Source organism: Xyrauchen texanus, chromosome 17, assembly GCF_025860055.1.
Source record: "Xyrauchen texanus isolate HMW12.3.18 chromosome 17, RBS_HiC_50CHRs, whole genome shotgun sequence".
In the NCBI taxonomy this organism is placed as follows: Eukaryota; Metazoa; Chordata; class Actinopteri; order Cypriniformes; family Catostomidae; genus Xyrauchen; species Xyrauchen texanus.
This window is the reverse complement of record NC_068292.1, coordinates 35,037,048-35,059,373: the sequence shown is the minus strand read 5'-3', so window position 1 is coordinate 35,059,373 and position 22,326 is coordinate 35,037,048. Positions and strand designations below refer to the sequence as shown.

General features: G+C 39.2%; 1 protein-coding gene across 1 annotated transcript in view; it reads right to left on the bottom strand.

The window, feature by feature from the left end:
• Positions 1-531: 531 nt before the first annotated feature.
• LOC127658402 (ER membrane protein complex subunit 2-like) overlaps positions 532-22,326 on the bottom strand; it is a 51,130-nt gene continuing 29,335 nt past the window's right edge. The window contains exons 8-11 of the mRNA XM_052147675.1: positions 14,019-14,100; positions 13,468-13,578; positions 7,122-7,226; positions 532-1,088 (exon numbers count right to left, since the gene is read on the bottom strand). Of these exons, the coding sequence (XP_052003635.1) occupies positions 1,002-1,088; positions 7,122-7,226; positions 13,468-13,578; positions 14,019-14,100 (385 nt within the window). The 3' untranslated portion in view covers positions 532-1,001. The remainder of the gene's footprint in view (positions 1,089-7,121; positions 7,227-13,467; positions 13,579-14,018; positions 14,101-22,326) is intronic.

Genomic DNA, 22,326 nt, shown 5'->3' with positions numbered 1-22,326 from the left:
GCAGCTTAGGATGATTTTAGCAAAAAAATTAAATATATATATATATATATATATATATATATATATATATATATATATATATATATATATATAAATAATAATACAAAAAAATCAGCAGGGATATTGAGCCAAGAAAGAGACAGATCAGTCATTTTAGTTGCACATGCAGCAAGCATAGTTTGAGTCAAAACAGTGTCTGCATTCTTCTTAAACATTACCAATTAACTAACTTTGAAACGCATAGATTTTTCTACATTTATGCTTCTCATCTACACTAGAATGGCAATCTCCTCTAAAACAGAATGAATAAAATGCTTTTCGTAACGTCACGTTTTGGAAAACAATGTCATTGAACAATGACTGATTAGTGTGGATGTGGTCAGTCTTGCAAACTACAAGAACTGTCATAACTAAAAACATTACGATTTTCCTTGTACGCAAACATCCATCCCAGACACATTTCATTCCCCAATCAACCCAACACTAAGCGTTTTTGATAAATATAGACACACCAAAGCATTGGAATGGTTGTTAAAAAAGCAGTCCTTTATTTTGTCAAGTGACAGATCAGTCATGTCATTTTGTTCCACATACATTTAGCAGTTTAAGTCTACTTTAAATATCACTCAAACTTCACAAATCAGAGCCTTTCAAACTACAAGAATTGACATAACTAAAAATATTCCGAAACATACAGTAAATGTTCTTGTACGCACACATCCATCCCAGACACTTTTGATACCCCCAAAAGCCAACGTTAATCTCTTTATAAATTAATAAAGGAGTGCTGGAGGTTGAATCAAGAAAATGTGTGGAATCACTGGTTTGAAGCCCATCCAGAGACCTGGAACAATACAAATATGGATGAACAGATACAGAGAATGTATGCTAGGGTGGTTGGGTGGTCTGGTCTGTGGGTGGTGGTGTACTGTAGTGAGCAGGGAGAGCTGCCATGGTGTTGTGGTGACAGAGGTTGGGGGAAGGGTGTACAGAACTGAGGTTTAGGACATGGTGATCTGCATGGACTCCAACATTTCTTCCACTGCCTTCACTGAGCATTTGTTCTCTTTCTTCCCACGGCCAGCCATCTAGGAGAAAGAGAGGGAAAGGGGTTGATGAAAGGACCTCATTCCATTTACAATGTTTTTGTACGTATTACGTTTTAACACAAACATTGTGGTGCGTCAGACTCAATAACACACTAATGCTAAAAGACAAGTATTTAGGTACACTTCCCATATCGCCTTGCAGGAGCTGCATTTATAAATAAATTCAGCCCATTTGTGAGATTGTGAAGGACCAAGAAGGGTTTAATTCTAGATCTTAGACACGTGGCCTATCCTGTACTAATGAGTAATTGAGATGCCAATCGCAGGTATCCTCTCTCTTTGTTCGCCCAATGAAAGTAAGTGGATTGAAGGGTTACTAAGGCCTAATGAGTCACAAACTAATACACTCACTAATGAAGACCCATTAGCCAAAAGTCCCCATGGCCAAGCATACTTACTCACCCATTCTTGCCACATCCGGTGTGACTCATCTGCTGAGACCCCCTGAGCACACCCTCCGCCTCACTCACATGAGACAAATTGACCATATCGGCCAAAGCACACTCCTCCAGCCAATGACACAATAAACTGATCTGCAGTCCTTTAAAGATTGCACTCTCCATTCCTGCAAATTAGGCCCGTCGAAAGTCTGAGACATATGCAGATCATCACTGGAACTTTAGAGATCGGCAACAACAGCTCATTGTGGCTGCCACAGCATTTGAACAAGGTATTTGAAGGAAACTGTTTCTCTGAGATTTAGTTGAAATCTTTTTTAACTTGTAGTCCTACACGTCGACTGCGACTAGAAAATAACACAGGCCTGAATTAAGAGGTTTAAGCATGAAGAACATACCATTCGTGTTAGCTGGACTACTCCCAGGTAAAAATAGCCTTTGGATGTGAATGAATATTTTTATATGTGATCGATAGCAAATGTTCATACAGAGATAGAATGGTATACGTCTATATGCTTATTGTGGGAACGTAAACAAATATTGCTAACATGAAATCAAATGTGTTTACTCAAGTTTATCTACAATTTGAGACTGGCTTAAGCCTGGTGACCTTCTCCTCAAGACTGTGGCTAAGCCAGGACTGTGCTTAAAAAGTTTGAATGCATTATTGCAGCGAGAAGGCTGCTTTTGCCAGTGTGGACCCGTGCTTGAAGTGGAAGAAAAAAAGTGCAGGTACTCTCCTTGTTAGTTTTAAACTTGATTTCTTTTTAATAAATAAACAATACTCTGAGACTGCATTAGATCACACCATATGTTTATTTACAAATAAATAAATACATTTGGGGTTTTATACAGTACAGCTGGGCTCTTCATCTACTTTATTGCAGAAGCCAGATTATCCATATGAAAACTCAACGGGTGCCAAACTCTTTTCCATATTTATCTTGCATAACACTTTCATTGTAACTGACATGTTAATATGACAAAACACTGTTAATAATATCCCTTTATTTACAAAAGAATAATCAGGGGTATTTAATAAAAAATTTTAAGGTGTGGCCATAAATTCCTTATACAGATCTGCATGGCTGAAGATCAACCATGACCTCACAAACTAAAATAACAAATAGGTTTTGATTAAATTTACTTTCAAAGTAAAAACACAATGATAATTTTTGTAGGGTTATTCTTTATGAAAACTGAGGAAGAAATGTAGACCTGCTAAAGTCAATAAAGACAATATCAACCCACATCAGGAAACAATGACAATCTAATGTTTCGGGGGCAGTGGTGGCTCAGTGGTTGAGGCTCAGGGTTACTGACCAGAAGGTCAGGGGTTCAAGCCCCAGCACCTTGAGCGAGGCACTTAACTCCAGGTTGCTCCGGGGGGATTGTCCCTGTAATAAGTGCACTGTAAGTCGCTTTGGATAAAAGCGTCTGCCAAATGCGTAAATGTAAATGTAATGTAGAAATGTCTTTTTACATCAAATAAATGTAAAACTGAAAATGAGTATAGTCTGTTCTTGCCTTTTTCTGTATTATCCTCACAATGAGGGAAAATTAGCCTTTCTTTGTAAATGAAGAATAAACGGATCTGATGATGTTCGGGATTGAGAACACTGACACACATGTATGTAGAACTTAACACAATCAGGATATATGCATGTATGCAGGTTTAGTGGCATGTCACGTTTTCACTTTTTATGAGCACTACAGAGAAGAATGAAGAACTAAAGCACACTTTCCTATGTATTTTCTTTGAAGGTTCATCATCGATTTATCTTTGGTAAAAAATGGTTGTGCATATGAGCTGACATCACCTCTGTGATGTATATTTTAACTTAAGTCAGTAGTTTTGACTGCACCCAGCAGCAAACCAATTTGCATAAACACATTTGATTGAATGAGACGCTATAAAATGTTTCCACCTAAAAGTTGCTGATACATGTTTTGGAGGGAAGTATAACTGAACTATTCCCAGACAAGCTTAAACACACGCACTCCTGTCCAGAACTGGACCACGGATCGCTTCTGAAGACTGCTGATGACGTTGCATTTATTGAGTGTTGTTAAACTCACCGCTGAGTTTTGCGCAGAAAGTGATCGTTTGTTTAGACTGTGAATCGATTTTACTAAAATCAGTTTGATAAAAATGATTGGTGGGCCACACAGAATCACCCACTGACTTACATTAATTAAAGAAATTACATTGTACCTGGGAGAATCTGAAAAACTACTGCCGGTACTCTGTAGACTGAATTATAGACATGCAGGTACTGCGTACCGGTGAGTACCCACCCACTTCAAGCACTGATGTGGAATATAACTCACTTTGGTTGCAGATTAGAACTTTGCAAACAGTCAGGAAAGTTAAAACTCTGGGGCAGGGAATCGCTTTCATCATTGGGATGGCGTCACCACACTTGTGCCAGTTTATTATAAGGGAATTCACTTAAATTAGGCTTGTCTGCTTGTGTCTGATAATATTTGAATTTGTCAGACATTGGGAGGTTTTTACAGTCAACAGGCTAACGGAAACTCTGGTGGGTGTGCTTGTAGAAGGAAGGTGGAGTAGCAAGCCATCGCAGTGAACTCGCTGCATAAACAGTGTGAGACACACCAAGCATGGCCAAGGGAGGATGGCAAAGTTTAGTTTCTGGACTTTCTGGAAGTTCATATCTGTGTGCTCGCAAATAATTCACGAGTCCCACTGGACATGTACACATACAGAGAGACAAATGTTGTTTTCTTACCGGAAAACCCTTGCAAGATTAATAGAGCTGATATGTGGTCCAAGTGCCAGGCTGCAGTTCCCAGCATTCTCACAAAATACCCACACTATTGTGCAAGTGAGTTGTGTGGTTTCTTCTGAACGATGGATTCCATCACGTCTGATTTTTAGAAAGAGTGTAGTAGTTATTTAAATGGGGAATCTATAAATGGTGCAAAAGTCTACTCAATGTTTACCAGCCTATGCATATGATACCTTACACATGTGCACATGCTGACACAATGCCAATGTTTTCACTCTTAATGTCTGCATTAGTCATGAATAACACTTGGAAGGAAAATTTGGGATTACTCAGCCATGAAATTAAGCAATGTGCATAATTCTGACCTAATTTTGATGGCAAAAATGCCATCAAAAGTGACATAAATGCCCCCAAATTCAAAATGTGAGGGGAAAAAAGCCTGCTGTAATAAATGTAGATTTTTTTATTATAATTTTTTTATGTATAACATTTGATACATTTCTTACCATTCTACTCGAGGCCTATTCACATTATTGCTTAAAATAGGTATAGATGTTGATTTAATTTTATGGGTAAGATGAGTAATCTTTTTATAGTTATATGCCCTCATTAAGGTAAAAATAAAACAATTATTATTCTTAAATTCTTAAGAAATTAAGACTTAATTTCTGTAACTATTCCAACTACACTGAGCATATCTCTGGGTCCTGTCGTATCACTCAATCTAATAGGAGTTATGGCTTCAGCATTACGCATCACAAGTCCTGTGCTGCACCCTAATCAATCAGTGGGGTGAGTCATCCGTCTGTATGAGTATTATGAAACATGGACTGACGCAGGCCTTGACAGCGGCTGAGGCAGAGTGATATCAGCGGTGAATTATTAGCTCTATATTGAGACATGTGGATGAAGTTAATGCATTTACGCTCAAAGTCAAAAGACGGGAAGCAATAAGGGGAGAAAGGACAGAGATGAGTAGAGAATATGCCATCAAATTCAATTCTAACAATCGTCTCAGGACTTCACTGTGGCCAGAACGTGACCTCCTTAGCAACTTCAACTACCCTTAAATGAAGGTATGCTAACCACACCGTAGGAGGCACAGTTAACCTCTAAAAGACCTCATCAATCAAAACTACTCTGGTAAAGAGTGACTCAACCTCTCTTTGAAAGACTTTAGAAGTTCTTCAAAGCAAGCCAACAGGTTACAATGACCTTCCGAACTGCCCCATGACAAAATAATACTCAGGTGCTTTCAGGTACAGTATCCCATGAACAAGGCTAAGAACAAAATGCTTATTCTAAACAGCCTTAGGTTAATTCTTTAGCTGCACAATCAAAGCCATTTCACCATTGCTCATTTGTGAAATTAGAGACCGCACATAATTATTTTACAGAATTTCATTTTAAAACCATCTTTAAAGTCTATGACTCATCCTGTGTGTCAAAAAAATATTTGTATATCATATATAATTCCTCCCAAGTGCAAGTGTTGACAGCAGATATCCTTGTACGCATCACCTCGTCCCAACAAGCCATTTCGTGTGTCATGTAATTTTTTTAGTACAATTCAGCCAATCAGAACATATTTCTTGTTACACAAAGCTATGTGGACCTCTTTTGGACCTATTTCGAGATATCACTGAGCGTATATTATATTAACCAAGTACTGTCAAAAAGTCTTGACATAAGATGCCATTCGTAACCAATGACGTTCTCGTGAGTGAAGTCTCTCCTGAGGCACACAGATCAGATCAGTGGATGGAGGAATTCAGAAAAAGAAACCACCCTTGATACCAGGATGGTTGTGTAAAACATGATAGAAGGAATTAAAGCAATATTAATATCTGTTATTGGGTGGTCTGGAAATTCCAACAGAAAACAGGCCAAGTTTTAAAACACCATCAGGGTACGAGACAAGGTCGATGTGTTTTGCTTTTGAAAAGTGGAAACAAGAATTGGGTATTTATTTTTGTAAAAGAAATTTGAAATTGTAACAAAGGACAATTTATAGAGCCCTTAAGCATGGTAAGTTCCCATTAATTCATCTAACTGATTAGACCCTGCCATTTTTTCACCATTTTCCTTTGAAAAAGCAGATTGCTTTTGTGATATTCAACTTAGATAGAAACCTGACTAGTGTTCTCCATGGCGTTTAATAAAACAATAAAATGTCAGTGGTTCTGCGATGTACCCTAGAGCTGAGACACCCACCATCAAGACACAGGAAAGGGGGCTCCATTCTACAGTGCGACAAAAGTCCTCTTACCGCAAAGGAAACTCTTCAAGGCTATGTGTTTGTGTGTATGTGGCCCTTGATGGCCCCACTTGCTGATAAAGGACCCCTTTACTACACTTTTAACTGTCATGCTTAAAAAAACTATGTATATCACCCTGATGGCAGTTAAGATTTCTAATAAATCTATAATATTTATGCTCCGTGTACCATGGCAACAGTATAAACTAAAGTTTTGAGTGATACCATTTGCGTTGCACTTCACTTTTTCCTCACTTATGCTATCATTATTCCCTTCCTTTGCAGCCGTGGTGAATGCACTGCACATTTTCCTTTATTAACTCCCGAGGCCTGTGTTTGGCACCAGCTGTTATGCTTCACAGGGATAGTGGCACTTTAACATGCAGACAGAAATCAGCTGCGTAACACAATGCCAGGCCCTGTGGGCTTAAGTCAACGTATTAGCTTTGCTTTGCTTTGCCTTGCCCAGGCACACACATTCAGTACAGAAGCAGCATGAAGGCATGGCATGCTCTCACCTTCCATGGCTATACTCTATTGTCTGTGTATCAGATTGTGCCCTGCATCAGAGAAGCATTATTAGTCACTCATGTACTCTTTTTACCTGATAGGCTCTGCTAATCTGAGACGCAGCCCATGCGGCGTACTTCACGCTGTCCTTCTTCACCTTTGCACTAACTTTTGGGCTGGCAGCGATGTGACTTGCAGACTGCAGAAGAAGAGAAGAGAAAAACACAAACAAGTGTCAGACAGACCAGTGCTTAGGGCAGTGCTTGAAATTTAGAGAGATGGTACTCGCTTTGTTTGCAAAAACTTATAAATAAATCATGTTTATTTGTTAATATATATATTATTTCTGGTAATAACATAAGTTTCTTTTTTAACATTATTAAATGCTCTCAAATAATTTATTAATCTTGGTTAAAATTGTTGAACTCCCTCATCAACAAGGCGTTTCCATCTGCAGAACTGCTGCTCACTGAATGTTTTTTGGCACCATTCTGAATACATTCTAGAGACTGTTGTGTGTGAAAATCCCAAGAGATCAGCAGTTACAGAAATACTCAAACCAGCCTGTCTGGCACCAACAATCATCCATGCAATTATCTAATAAGCCAATCATATGGCAGCAGTGCAGTGCGGTGCATAAAATCATGCAGACACAGGTCAGGAGCTTCAGTTAATGTTCAAATCAACCATCAGAATGGGGAAAAAATTTGATTGCAGTGATTTGGACCGTGGCATGATTGTTGGTGCCAGATGGGCAGGGTTGAGTATTTCTGTAACTGCTTAAAATGATGCTTGATATTAGGAAATAAACTGGCCTTATTTGCCTACAAGATGACTTAAATGATTAAGATCCCGATGAAAGGAAAACAAAATCTGTTAAGTAGTAATTTTTCACTAGAACAGTGACAACTCAGTAAAGTTTTCTACTAATGAGAACAGTCAGAATAGTAAATCTATTCTTGCTGATAATTATTTATGAAAAATAGTAGCCTAAACACATTTAGAAACTTTAAATTCAATTGCCACAGTTAGATTCCACCTAATAGATTACAATATTTAATATGACACTGCAATATGACTCTTTTCAAAATACCATAATTACAGTTACTGCTGTTAAATTTTGATTTATTTTAGTAGGGGTGATGTGTATTTGAAAAACCTTCGCAGAAAGGTTCTGTGATGGCTTGCGGGAGTCGCGCCGACCTTGCACAAAAACCAGGCTTCAGTTGCGTTGCACAAATGTGCGTCCCAAAATAGAAACATATTTAGTGTCTATAAAACACCAACATGGAATGCATATTGCTATTTTTCCGGTGCCCGCCATTTTCAATGTTGGAAAAACAATGAAATGGTGATTTAATATGTCAGTCAGACAGCCCCTTTATGTCTGAATTGACAGTTCTTTGCCAAAATAAATTACAATTAGTATTAAAGTTGATGGTCAAAACTCATGAGCCTAACAGCAGTAAGAGCTGCTGGACCCCAAGAAGAATTCCCGGTACAGGGAACAGAATGGAAATGCTCCACATCAGGGAGTACCAGCCCATTTTGCATGCTGGTTAAAGGGAAACACTAAAAGATTTCAGTGTATCACCATTCCTGGAAAGCGTCAATAAAGTGTCTTAGAGATAAATGCCCATCCACTCCCCACTTAAAGCCCACATAATGGAAGAGTGGCTAAACCCTGATGGCAATGTAGAGTATTTTTTAAAGTGTGGAAAATGTGAGGGTTTCAGCCCTAACTGTGTAGGGAAAAAAGCCAGGGTGCCCTGTGTCACTTAACACTGTCTGATGTCTCTGGCATCAGAGATACAATGTGCTGACAGGATTGGGAGTGTCAGGGAGGGAATGTGTGAACTGCAAAGCACAAGGGGAATCATGCTCTCCAGCCACGCAAAGATCTCCAGTCTACAACCACAAATCTCTGTCGACAAGCACATGAAAGAAAACTCTTCCCCATGGATGTGGTAAAATAATTCATGTTAAGGATATCAGAAACAAGTAGGCTTGCGATCGATGCCTTTGATGAATCGATAATCAGAAAATATTCCTAATGATTATCAATCTATATCAGCATTTTTCAGATATAAATAGGGCTACTCATTGCTACACCGAACACTTATATCTACAGCAAAGGCTTACCAGTATTCGTCAGTAGATTGTGAGGTCCTGGAGTCAGTTTTAAGAGCGCCATCTCAAGCTGCGTATGCACAATTGCATAAGATATATATTAAAAGATATTAAAGTGTGAGCGGCAGGGTAACTAAAACAGTGGTTTCATTTCCTTCATCGTGTTTTGGAAAAAGGGACTTTACACCACGTTAAGCAGCTACATATTTCTAACTACACATTTTGCTAAACAATTTGGTAGCTTTTCTGACTGTGGGGAATCAATTTATATTTTTTCCTAGGGTTCAAAGTTTCCATAATTTTAGGTTGTGTCTGTTTACTGCCTTTCACTGCACATTCCTGCCATTCACCATGATATCTGTTCATATGGGATATTAGATTGGTGGAGTATGGCAATTCTGCCATACACATTTTACACATGGTTTTTGATTTATCCAGGTATTGGCCAGCTCCATCAACCCAGAATTTGAAATGACTCCAAACTTTGCTTTTTACATCCGCTGAACAAATGTAGAGGTAACTGAGGTGAGATAACTTCAGGTAATCTGTATAATAAATATCACCCCTTTGTGGTCTCAAAAAGCTATTACGCCAAACTACATTAAACGGAAGGCCAATTCGCATGAAATTGGAAAGCACACAAATTAGGCTTCTAATGTCAATTTTAATACTGTATATCGATGCTTCATAAAATGTATCTAGAACATAACATCCATATCAATAATTGATGTATCAATATTTTATGTAGGGCTGGGCGATAAAACGATATCAATATTTATCGCGATAAAAAAAATTCTGCCACCATATTAATAATTGATGATAAGCTTGTGAGTAATTTTTTATATTTAGCCCGTGTTCTACATCTAGACATGTGTGTTGCTAAAAACGCTAGCAGTTTGGCTTTCTTATTGTATGCTTCCACTGGCACGTAGTGAGCGAATGGGAGCGTGCGCTTTCAATTCCTTTCTATTGAAGCCGAGCTTCAAGCTCACGAGGTGGATTGTAAAATTGACAGCAGCCCGGGGCAAGCGGTTCCCTAGAATTGGGAGTGGCTTTGTGCGGATATCTTCTGCGTCAGTGGAAACGCAGCCTCTGTATGAAGTTGCTATTGCCCCCGCTACGCAGGTCACCACGTTCCGGATCCGGACCCCAGATTGATTCCATCTTGACTGCAAGACATCATGACGACGGTTATGCTCCATCATCGTCTCTAGTGAGCAGCGTGAAAAAATAACAGTGCCGGATACATGATATCTGATCTTTCTGCTTTCTTATTCAGATCTTTCTGAATAATTTTCTCTAGCACCGAAACACGCTTCACTGATGCCCTGTCCCAGTCCACACCCGCTTCCGCTTTCCCCACATGTGAGTAAACATGAGGTTCGTGTTTCCAGAGTGCCTTTAGACCATAACGTTTTTTCTTTCTAAATTTAGTTTTATTAATCAGCATGTTCCAAGCCTTTAATAAAAAACAAATGGATTCACTCAATTGATAAACTTGATAAAAAATTATCAAGCAATGACTGTGTACTGCAATGGCTGTGTCTGGGCCCCTAATGCAGATTTGTAAAGACTATTTAGACCAATTAGGATGTATTTATATTTTTTTGGGGGGGGGAATTCAAAAAAATGTGCAATGTGCAAATGTGATTGAATATCGTGATAAATATCGTAATCGAATGATATGAAAAATAAATATTGTGATAATATTTTTTTCCATATCACCCAGTCCTAATTTTATGACATTCCTAGACACTAGCATTGCATATTTGCTTTTGTGTTTTTGAGTGGCCATCTGGTCACTTGTACTAAGTACTTGAGTACTTAGTTATGTAATAAATTGAACTTAAGAAATTTTCTTCAACTTCACACTGATTTGAAAGACAACCTATATGCAAATTTCCCAAAATCAGACCTCATTTTTAATTTTGCCATTTGTTATTGTGGCATTTTGGCTGGTATTTTGGGGTCAGAAGGGGATGGCAACTTGCATCTACACTAAACATAGTGACGTTGCTGGGACAGCAACTGCACTCATCACTGTATGAACTGTACAGATTTGATATTTTCTGAAGTTGCCTTCCTAACAATTAGGCTATGCTGATCACGGATTGATTCCAACCAGACCTACAAGTCTTCATGATGATGGTTGTGCCCTCTCATCGTCTCTAGTGAGCAGCACGACAAATCAACAGTGTTGTGTACACCAGCTCTGATCTTTCTGAACGGAGTTCTTGAAAAACAAATTATAGCGCTGAACACGCTTCATTTATGCAATTTATCCTGTACCCGTAGCCTCTTTTCACCGCATACGAGTAGACATGATGTTAACGTGGTTCCAAAGTGCCTTTGACCATATTGTTTTTCCTTCTAAATTTTGCTTTATTAATCAGCATGTTTCAAGCTTTTAATAATAAGTGAATACTGTAGATTTCTGTTCTAATTTTGTGAACAGTTATCAGATGTCATCATCTCTGGCATGGATGACAAAGAAAGACAATAAAATGACTAGTTGGTAGCCTAGTCTTTCTCAATTCAATGAAAATATAAAACTGTACCATTTACATTTTTTTCTCTCAAGGATACCCCTGAACTCCCATATAGTATCATTCCAGTCACAAGGGACTTCTATGCTCCCGATACTTCGGTATCTGAATGAAAGAAATATATAATTTGAATGTAAAAATAGGCAAACAAATACTGGACTGCTGTCATTATGCTTCAAAATGAACAGATGATCTTTTAACATTCATATCCAACTGCACTCGATTGATAAACTCTATAAAATATTGTAATATTTTGGTAGAAGACCGTTCAGAAGCCAATGCTTTGGCTGTCCCCCAATGCAGTTTTTTTAGACTATTTTAGACTAGTTTAAGATTCAAAAAAAAATATTTTCTTCTGCCAGCTTGGAAATTAAAAATATGTGCAATGTGCAAATGTGAATGTATATCGTGATAAATATCGATATAAAACAAGATAAAAAAAAGATAGAGATAATATTTTTGGCCATATCACCCAGCCCTAATAGACCATTCGTTGAGATCATACAGTGGTGGCCAAAAATATTGGCACCCTTCGTAAATATGAGCAAAATCAGCCTTGTTTATCTTTCATTCCAAAAAAAATAAAATCACAAAAATCTACATTTACATTTGACATTTATGCATTTGGCAGACGCTTTTATCCAAAGCGACTTACAGAGCCTTTATTACAGGGACAATCCCCCCGGAGCAACCTGGAGTTAAGTGTCTTACTCAAGGACACAATGGTGGTGGCTGTGGGGTTCGAACCAGTGTCCTTCTGATTACCAGATTACCAGTTATGTGCTTAGACCACTACACCACCACCACCACTCCAATAAATAAATCCCATGACTGTTTCACTCTTCAAAATAATTAATGATGGCTGACTCCAAATAGTGCATTTTTACAATTACATTAGAAATTGAGAACGGTTTTTGTGTGATACTGCATCTACAGTGCTAGATGTCAGCGAACGTAAAGGGATATTTTACTATTTGTACATTTAATTAAAAAACAGCGCCAATGGAACTTGTGTTCGGTTTCGCTCAGTTGATTTACTTATTGAGAATTTGATTAATAAAAAAAAACTAAAAAACAAACACAATATGCACATCCCTAATTCACTACATACCTGTAGAGAGACACGCAGTGCTTTGCTGTTTTAGGGGATTGAAACATTGTTGCATTGACCTGACTTTCTACTTGTAATAGAGCCAGTCTTGTCACACATGCATATCGCACATCAAAGACCGTCAATGACAGTCGTGGTTCTGCGTTTGAACTACTGAAGCATGTGTGTGCGCAAGTGAATATTTTAACAGTGCGCCTGTGAGTGGCTCCCTGTGGTGCACCCTCTGTCAGCCTTCTGCCCCTGGCTGGCTGTTTGTGTTCATATGTCAGGAGTCACTTACAAATGATGCATTGGTGTTAATGGACAACTTCCCGTTTAAACAAATACAGATGAAAGGCTTATTCAGCGCAGATATTGCCTGATCCTCTCCAGCAGAGCCACGTGTGACAGAGCAGTGGCCATTTCTCTTCCATTATTTTGTTGTCAAAGGTTTGTTTATCTTTGTCATAAACATAGAAATGCCCTACAAAGGGCCAACGGATTATGTTACAGCAAAATTACGAGTCTGGGTTTTTCCAACGAAGGGAGTGGAAACATCAACTTAAATTTCCCCTGTGTGAACCAATTACGGCCCCTGCATTCATTCACAGGCATAAAAGAGAAAAGGAGAAAGGTGTCTGTTATTCTGAGGCAGAGTGCGTGGAACAACTCACCATGTAAAGACCGAACAAGGCCCTCATGTTTCTGTTGTTCAGCTTCAGTGCCTGCGCAAAATACTTCCTGGCCAGCTCAAGGTTTTCAAGCCCACCCTGGGTGTACTTTACCTGGAAACAGATAGGTGATGTTACACATGAGATCTAAATAAGCAGGACATGACAGCCTTACATAAACAAATTGAACTTTATGAACAGAAAATATAATGGATGCAGCGAACAATAGAGTGCTAAATTCAAGATACTACTGGCATTTGGGACCGAGAGTGGAACATGTCCCAACCAGACGCAATGTGACATTTCTAGTGTAGAAATTTTACTATCCTTGCTTGAAAATTACACACTTCAATTTAGTGTTTAATAGAACTCTATGTGGACTGGGCTTTTGGAGAAATTAGATTTTACTGTATGCAGAACTAACCAAGAAACTGACAAAAGGTCTTTAATGTGCATTGCTTGTCCCACTATCATGTCACATCTGATTGGAATGTAGTCGAAGTGGCAGAAGGCCAAAGGAGTTAGAGACAGACAGGCAGGGACGGCTACTATACCTCAGCATACTGTTCGCAGTATAAGTGATTGTGTGGGTTTGTCATCATTAGCTCTTCAAGACAAAAAGCTGCTTTTGCATAACTGTGGGAGAGAAAAAACAAGAGAGAACAAAAAAGATCACAAATACACACATGTATAATTCCACACACACACAAACAAACGCACATACCCACCCACACCCAGTAGCATTGTGGGTGATTATGCAAAGCAAAGCTCTGTCTCGTTGACAGTCAAGAGACGGGACAGTCTGAGGTTTCCTTTCATCAGCTTTTACGAGGATTAATGGAAATCTGTGTATGAACACCCATATGGTCAAATGATGAATGAAACTTTGCAACAGAGGTTGCAATACTGCCCTAGATTCGTCATGCCCTTTTTTCCACAAGGCAAAAGACGAACGAGTGGCAAAATATGCCAGACCTTTGCCACATTTTTAGAAGATGGCTGCAAATTTGTCCAGGGGCTCTTAAAGGAATAGTTCACCCAAAAATGTAAATGTTGTTTTCATTTGCTCACCCCTATGTTGTTCCTAATCTGTATGCTTTTTTTCATGGAACATAAAGCCTGTGCGTAAGTTAGGGCTGGGTGATATGACGATACACAGTATATCGTGGTGACGATATAAAGTGTCAATCGATAAAGACTTTGCTATATCGTGAATATTGCGACATGTAGATAGATATTCATGTGTGCAGTGTGGGCTTATCTATTAGTGGGCAGGGCTTCACGTGAGATGGAGAGAATTTAACATAGACAGGGTTTTTAATGGTATCAAAAGATTTTCGGTTGCTACCAAAGCAAATTCAATAAGATTCATCTTGCGATCAGCGCTTCATCCGACATGCTCATCGGTGTTTCATGTGAGTGTTGTGTGCGCTTTCTCTGGAGCATGCAAGTGCACACAAGTCCAGGTAGATACTTGATATTACAGGAAAGTTCAGAGCAGGATCACTCATACTACCTAATAATTTTTGACCAAGGAAAAAAGCATCCACAGAATGGGACGACTCCCAAACAAGTCAAGAAAGGAGTTTTCTGTTTTAATAACAAGAGGAGCTTGTTATTAAAACAGGTGTGACATCTGTGGTGTAGGTTAAAAAATTTTTATCTGCAATCTGTCGCACAATAGGGCTGCAACTAACAATTATTTTTATAATTGGCTAATCTAATGATTATTAGAATGATTATTTGACTATTCGGGTGATTATTGCAACGATTAATCATTAGCTCTTAACTGACTATTCACCTTGTGCCTCTACTTAAAAGGTTGTATTAAATGTGCTTACTAACAATAAAGAGGACAAAATCATCTTAGAAAAAGACCTCTAAATGACAATCATTGAATTAAAGAGGAAAAACTACTTGGATTTTTATTGTTTAATTAAAAAATTGACTGCAAAAAATCCTATTGTTATCAAGTGTTTTTGTCTTGTTTTCCATTTAACATTATCTAAAAATCCTTAAAATAAGATACATTTACTTGAGAAGCAACATATAAGATATTTAGACTTTCTTTAAGAGAATGTATCTTAAATATAAGTGTATTTTTTCCACTTGTTCATATTTCTGCCAGTGCAGTAAAGACAAAATAGACTCATATTCAAGATATATGCTCTAAAAGCAAGTCTAAATAAAATATCTTCTATGTTGCTTCTCAGGTAAATGTATCATGTTTTAAGGATTCTTAGATATTTTTAAATATTGAAATTAATAAAAAAATTAAATAAAAAAATTCTTTCTTCTTTATAGAGCTGCGTATTACCGATATTCTTCACCATAAGATAAACACTGTGACACTCATATATAATTCACTATGTTGCAAGCAGTCACTAAAAACTAAATCTAGCCACAGCAAGCATGCACCAGTGATGAGCGTCTCCGTGCGGGACAGTGTATCAGCCGGGAGAAGTTTGAAAATCTCTCATGCTGTTTTTCATGCAGCTCTATCCGCACAGACAAATGCCAGCTTCGAATTTGTGCTTATGTTTACAGCCCACTTCCTTATTATTTGAACTTTAATAAAGGATGCATTAAATACAGTATATAATTGCGCAGTGTTTCCTTTTTAGACATTCTGACAGGCAAGTTTTGCTCAAGCGGAAACATCAGGAATGGCTCCGCTTTATTTCACGAAAACACTGCCTCTGTATTTACTTATTTAGCATTTTTGTATTAAAATACTCTGCAATCTACATCACCTTAATCTGTTTGAAAAGTTTAGAGTGCATCTGGACTGCGAGCTGTTTTTTTTCCTCTCCTTAATCAAGTGCGAGCTGAAGTGCTGCTCTCCCACGTCATCATTAGCATTTCAAAAGATCTCATGTTGTGTTAAATGAAATCAGATGACTATTCGACAACTAATTTTTTTGTCGACAATTTTTACTAATTGTTTCAGCCCTATCGCACAATGATAATCACTTGTTATAACAGCAATTTGTTTTACCTCCTTAAAAATTAAGCACACACAAAAATATTATGAAAGCCAAAATACGCTCTCCGCATTATGTGGTGAGTAGAGTGGTGGTGTCGTAGTGGGCTAAAGGACATAACTGTTAATCAGAAGGTCGCTGGTTCGATCCCCATAGCCACCACCATTGTGTCCTTGAGCAAGGCACTTAACTCCAGGGTGCTCTGGGGGGATTGTCCCTGTAATAAGTACACTGAAAGTCATTTTGGATAAAAGCATCTGCCAAATACATGTAAATGTATAATGATTGCATTTTTTTTTTCTTTTTACTTTGATTTTTGCCAAGTTCCAAATAAAGAGTAAATTTTATAAGAGGAAGTATTTGGAAGTATTTAATTCAATGACAGGATTATCCAAAAATAGGCATTACAACATGTTTTTATATATATATATATATATATATATATATATATATATATATATATATATATATATATATATATATATATATATATATAAAAACCTATTTTTATTGATTTTCAAACAAAAATGGTGATACATCGTTATCGTGATATTAAATTACTCATATCGTGATTCAAGAATTTGGTGGTATCGCCCACCCCTAGCATAAATGATGACAGAATTACAATTTTGTGGTAAAATATCTCTTTAATTCACAGATTGAGACTGCCCTGCGGGCATTCTCCAGAACTACTCTCAAATGAAATTACCTCTATCAGCAGACTGCTAAGCTTGCACTAATTTACAGTTCCATGTCTCAGACGCTCTCTCCTTTCTAAATACAACACAGGTCTTCAAATTTCTTATTGCTTACACTAAACAACCAAATGATTTCACCAAGGACTGCAGGCAAACCGCAGCACACAAAAATGAGCTGAATGCATCCAAAACCTGCAGAGAGGGCTGAGAGAATCGTTATCGCCTCTAGCACCACTGAGTCCCCCAAAACCGCACGGCTTTTCCAGCTACAATTAGCAAGCTTTCTGTCTCATTCCGTGCAAGGTCCACTCATCAAGCCCTGTGTCGTACGTGCTCTCGCACACATCAATTTATCAAAACACATAAAATCCTAAAACAGAGCTGGACCACTTCCAATCCAGTTGTGGATGCTAATCTTGAGCAATCATACAGCTAGCAAATGGTGGAAAAAAGCGTGCTGACGCAAACAAGACTTTTTGGTGGAAAAAAAAGGGGCTAGCATTACTGCCTCGCACGAGATGATGGGACTATCTGGCCATTTAGAAAATGTTCAAGGGACTTTTTAAAAGAGCACTACGAGTGAGTGAGAAACACAGACAGCGAGAAAGGTTGAGCGAGCCAGAAAGATCAGGCCACTCAGAAGGTTGAAGGCTGTTTGCAATTACCATTTCCTCTCCATAAAGACTTTCAGATGTGCTCCTGCCATGGCGTAAACTGCGGCAGAGCAAAGCCAATAGTGAGAGAGCGACACACGAGAATGCAAGGCAGGCATCAACCTACACTGCTGGTAAACTCAACATTTCCTGTGCATCACATTGCACCCAATTCAACATCCATGGCCAAATAATACAAGACCTCTATGTCATGATGAAACTACAATGTAAAATTAAGGATAGGTCCAGATGTTAAACTAGTTAATTAGACACAGGGAAAGTCAGCGCCTACTGAATGCACCTAATAAATTTGCGCATGTACAGTGCGTGAAACATACCAGCACATGGAAAACTGAAGTACACTTTGGCCTTTACAGAGACTGTTGGACTGTCAGCACACAAAGCCCTCTCTGAGATGTTGTGTTTTGTAAAAAAAAAAAAAAAAGAAAAAAAAAAAAGAGACCTAGACCAACCCATTCATGCGTTTATCTAATCAGCCAATCGTGTGGCAGCATTGCGATGCATACAATCATGCAGATACGGGTCTGGAGATTCTGTTAATATTCACATCAACCATCAGAATGTGGAAAATTTTTGATAACAGTGATTTCGACCGTGGCATGATTGTTGGTGCCAGACGTGCTGGTTTGAGTATTTCTGTAACTACTGATCTCATGGAATTTTCAAGCACAACAGTCTCTGAAGTTTACTGAGAATGGAGCAAAAAAACATCTAGTGAGCAGCAGTTCTGCAGAAAACACCTTGTTGATGAGAGGTCAACGGAGAATGGCCAGGCTGGTTCCAAATAACCCCTCTGTACAATTGTAGTGAGCAGAATAGCATCTCAGAATCCACAACACGGAGAAGACCACATTGGGCACTTTATTAGTACAGTTTTCCTAATAAAGTGGTTGATGAGTGTACTGTAATTCACACATGAGATCACTTTGGCCAACGAGTTTGTTTGCCAAACTGATAATTGCATAAATTGCCAAAAAAATGTGATCTATTATATTTTTATAATGTGTATAGTGTAGATAGCTGGCCGTCATGGCTTAAGGCCATGTAATCAGCCGGCATGCTGATAAAGCTAAATTGGCGTGGCGTGAGTATTCAATTAGCGAATCTCTGCTCTTGCCTAACAAAACAGACAAACTACATCTCCTCACCCGTACAAACAAGGACTTTTCAACCTCTGCTGCCTTGTGCTTCATGGAAACCTGGCTGAGTGAAGCCATTTCGGACAGCGCGTTATATCTGCCAGGCTTTCAGCTGTTCAGAGTGGATCGCAGAGTTAACATGGAAAATAAGAGGCGGTGGAACATGCTTTTACATCAATGAACATTGGTGTATAGATGAAACAACATTAAAGAAGATTAAAGTTAATGTTAAAGGAGTTTTTTTAGTTTATTTTGGTGACTGTTTATATCCCACCACATGCGTGCATGAGCACAGCACTGCAACAGCTGGCTGATCAAATCACTGACATGGAAAAACAATACCTGGACTCAGTTATTATTCTTGGGGATTTTAACAAAGTAAACCTCACACGTGAACTACCCAAATACAAAAAGCACATTATATGCCCAACTAGAAACAGAAATATTCTGGATCATTGCTACACAACAATAAAGGACGCATATCACTCTGTCCCTAGTGCAGCTTTGGGACTCTCTGATCACTGTCTTGTTCATCTTCTTCCAACCTACAGACAGAAACGAATATCTGATAAGCCTGTAGTAAGGACTGTAAAAAGATGGACCAATGAAGCAGAGCTGGAAATACAAGCCTACTTTGACTGCACTGATTGGAGCGTTTTTGAGGCTGGAGCCACCAACCTGGACGAGCTCACAGATACTGTGACATCATATATCAGTTGCTGTGAGGATATATGCATTCCTATAGGACTTATTTAATGCTCAACAATGACAAACCATGGTTTACAGCAGAACTTAGGCAGCTTCGTTAGGCCAAAGAGGATGCTTACATAAATGGGGATAAAGTCTTGTACAATCAGGCCAGGAACACACTGAACAAGGAAATCAGAGTGTCTAAAAAAAAATAAAAAAAAGGTACTCTGAGAAGCTGAAAAACAAGTTTTCAACAAATGAACCAGCATCAGTGTGGAGTGGCATGAAACGACTTACAAATTACTGGACTCCTGCCCCCAACCCTGTGGTGGGCCAACAACTGACTGATGACCTGAATGTGTTCTATTGTAGATAAAAAGGCCCAATCTCACACCCCACACCCCCTCTGACCTTTATTTCACAGAAACACCAACATCTCCTGCAACCCCCCTCCTGCTACTCAACCTGCACTTAAGATCTGTGAAGAGGAAGAGTTCCATGTCTTCCAAAAACAAAGGACAAGGAAAGCACAGGGCCCAGATGGTGTTTCACCCACGTGTCTTAGATCCTATGCTAACCAGCTGGCCCCCATCTTCACACTGATTTTCAATAGATCACTGGAGCAGTGTGAGACCCATGCTGCTTCAAAAATTCAACCATCATTCCTGTCCCAAAGAAACCAAAAATCACAGGACTTAATGACTACAGTCCTGTCTCCCTGACATCTGTTGTCATTAAATCATTTGAGAGACTGGTTTTGGCCCACCTGAAGGACATCACTGGATCCTTTCTAGATCCCCTTCAATTTGCTTATTGCAAACAGGTCTGTGGATGATGCAGTCAACATGGGATTGCATCATATCCTGCAACATCATGACAGACCAGGGACATATGCAAGGATCCTTTTTGTGGACTTCACTTCAGCTTTCAACACCATCATCCCAGTTATACTCCAAACTGAATTTCACCAACTCTCTGTTCCCACGTCTATCTATCAGTGGATTGCCAGCTTTCTGACAAGCAGGCAGCAGCTTGTGAAAAGGGAAATTCACTTATAGCACATATACAAGCAGTACTGGTGCCCCCAGGGATGTGTGCTCTCCACACTACTCTTCTCCCTCTCCACAAATGACTGCATCACCAAGGACCCCTCTGTCAGGCTCCTGAAGCTTGAGGACAACGCCACTGTCAGCGGCCTGATCAGAGATGACGATGAGTCTGCATACAGAAGGGAGGTAAAACAGATGGCTGTCTGGTGCAGTCAAAAGAACCTGGAGCTGAACACGCTTAAAACGGTGGAGATGATTGTGGACTTTAGGAGGAACACCCCAACACTGACCCCCATCACCATTCTAAACAGCACTGTGGTAGCAGTGGAGTCATTCAGGTTCCTGGGCACTACCATCTCAAAAGGACCTGAAGTGGGAGACCCACATTGACTCCTAGAAGAGGTTGTACTTCTTTCACCAGCTGAGGAAGTTCAACCTGCCACAGGCACTGCTGATACAGTTTTACTCAGCAGTCATTGAGTCTGTCCTCTGCACTTCAGTAACCGTCTGGTTTGGTTCAGCAACAAAATCGGATTTCAGAAGAATACAAAGGACAGTTTGGACTACTGAGAGGATTATTGGTTGCCCCCTGCCCTACCTTCAAAAACTGTACACTTCCAGAGTGAGGAAAAAGGCAGAAAAAAAAAATCACTCTGGACCCCACTCACCCTGCCTACTATCTTTTTGAACAGTTGCCTTCTGGCTGAAGCTTCAGAGCTCTGAGCACCAGAACAGTCAGTCACAGGAACAGTTTTTTCCCTCAGGCTATCCATCTCATGAACAGTTAAAAGTGCCCTAACTGCAGCATCTCAGTCTCCACCGCACACAGGCATCATAATAATAACAACGTGGGATACAGATGAGTTATTTAAACATCTTTATTAAATAACTCCCTGTAACGCAATTCAATGGAAAGGAGGCGGCAAGAACTGGCTTGACAACATAAATAATAGTTTAATAAAGAAATAAACCAAAAAGACACAAACACACACATAGGACGGACAGCTGCCTGTTAACATTCTCTCATTGTCGAATCACCATCCGCAGTCGGCCTTTATCCCTCTCGGAGGCTTGATTAGCCTGATAAGGTCCCCGTGTGAAGAATCACGACCCGGCCCCACCCTCTGCCCTGTCACACTCCCGAGCAAACTAACAATAATTAATGTGCAATACACAGCATAGTCTTTTTTTATATTTATCCAACATATACTACTTCTTCTGCCATTCCATTCCATTGCACTGTATATATACACTCACCTAAAGGATTATTAGGAACACCATACTAATACTGTGTTTGACCCCCTTTCGCCTTCAGAACTGCCTTAATTCTACGTGGCATTGCTTCAACAAGGTGCTGAAAGCATTCTTTAGAAATGTTGGCCCATATTGATAGGATAGCATCTTGCAGTTGATGGAGATTTGTGGGATGCACATCCAGGGCACGAAGCTCCCGTTCCACCACATCCCAAAGATGCTCTATTGGGTTGAGATCTGGTGACTGTGGGGGCCATTTTAGTACAGTGAACTCATTGTCATGTTCAAGAAACCAATTTGAAATGATTCGAGCTTTGTGACATGGTGCATTATCCTGCTGGAAGTAGCCATCAGAGGATGGGTACATGGTGGCC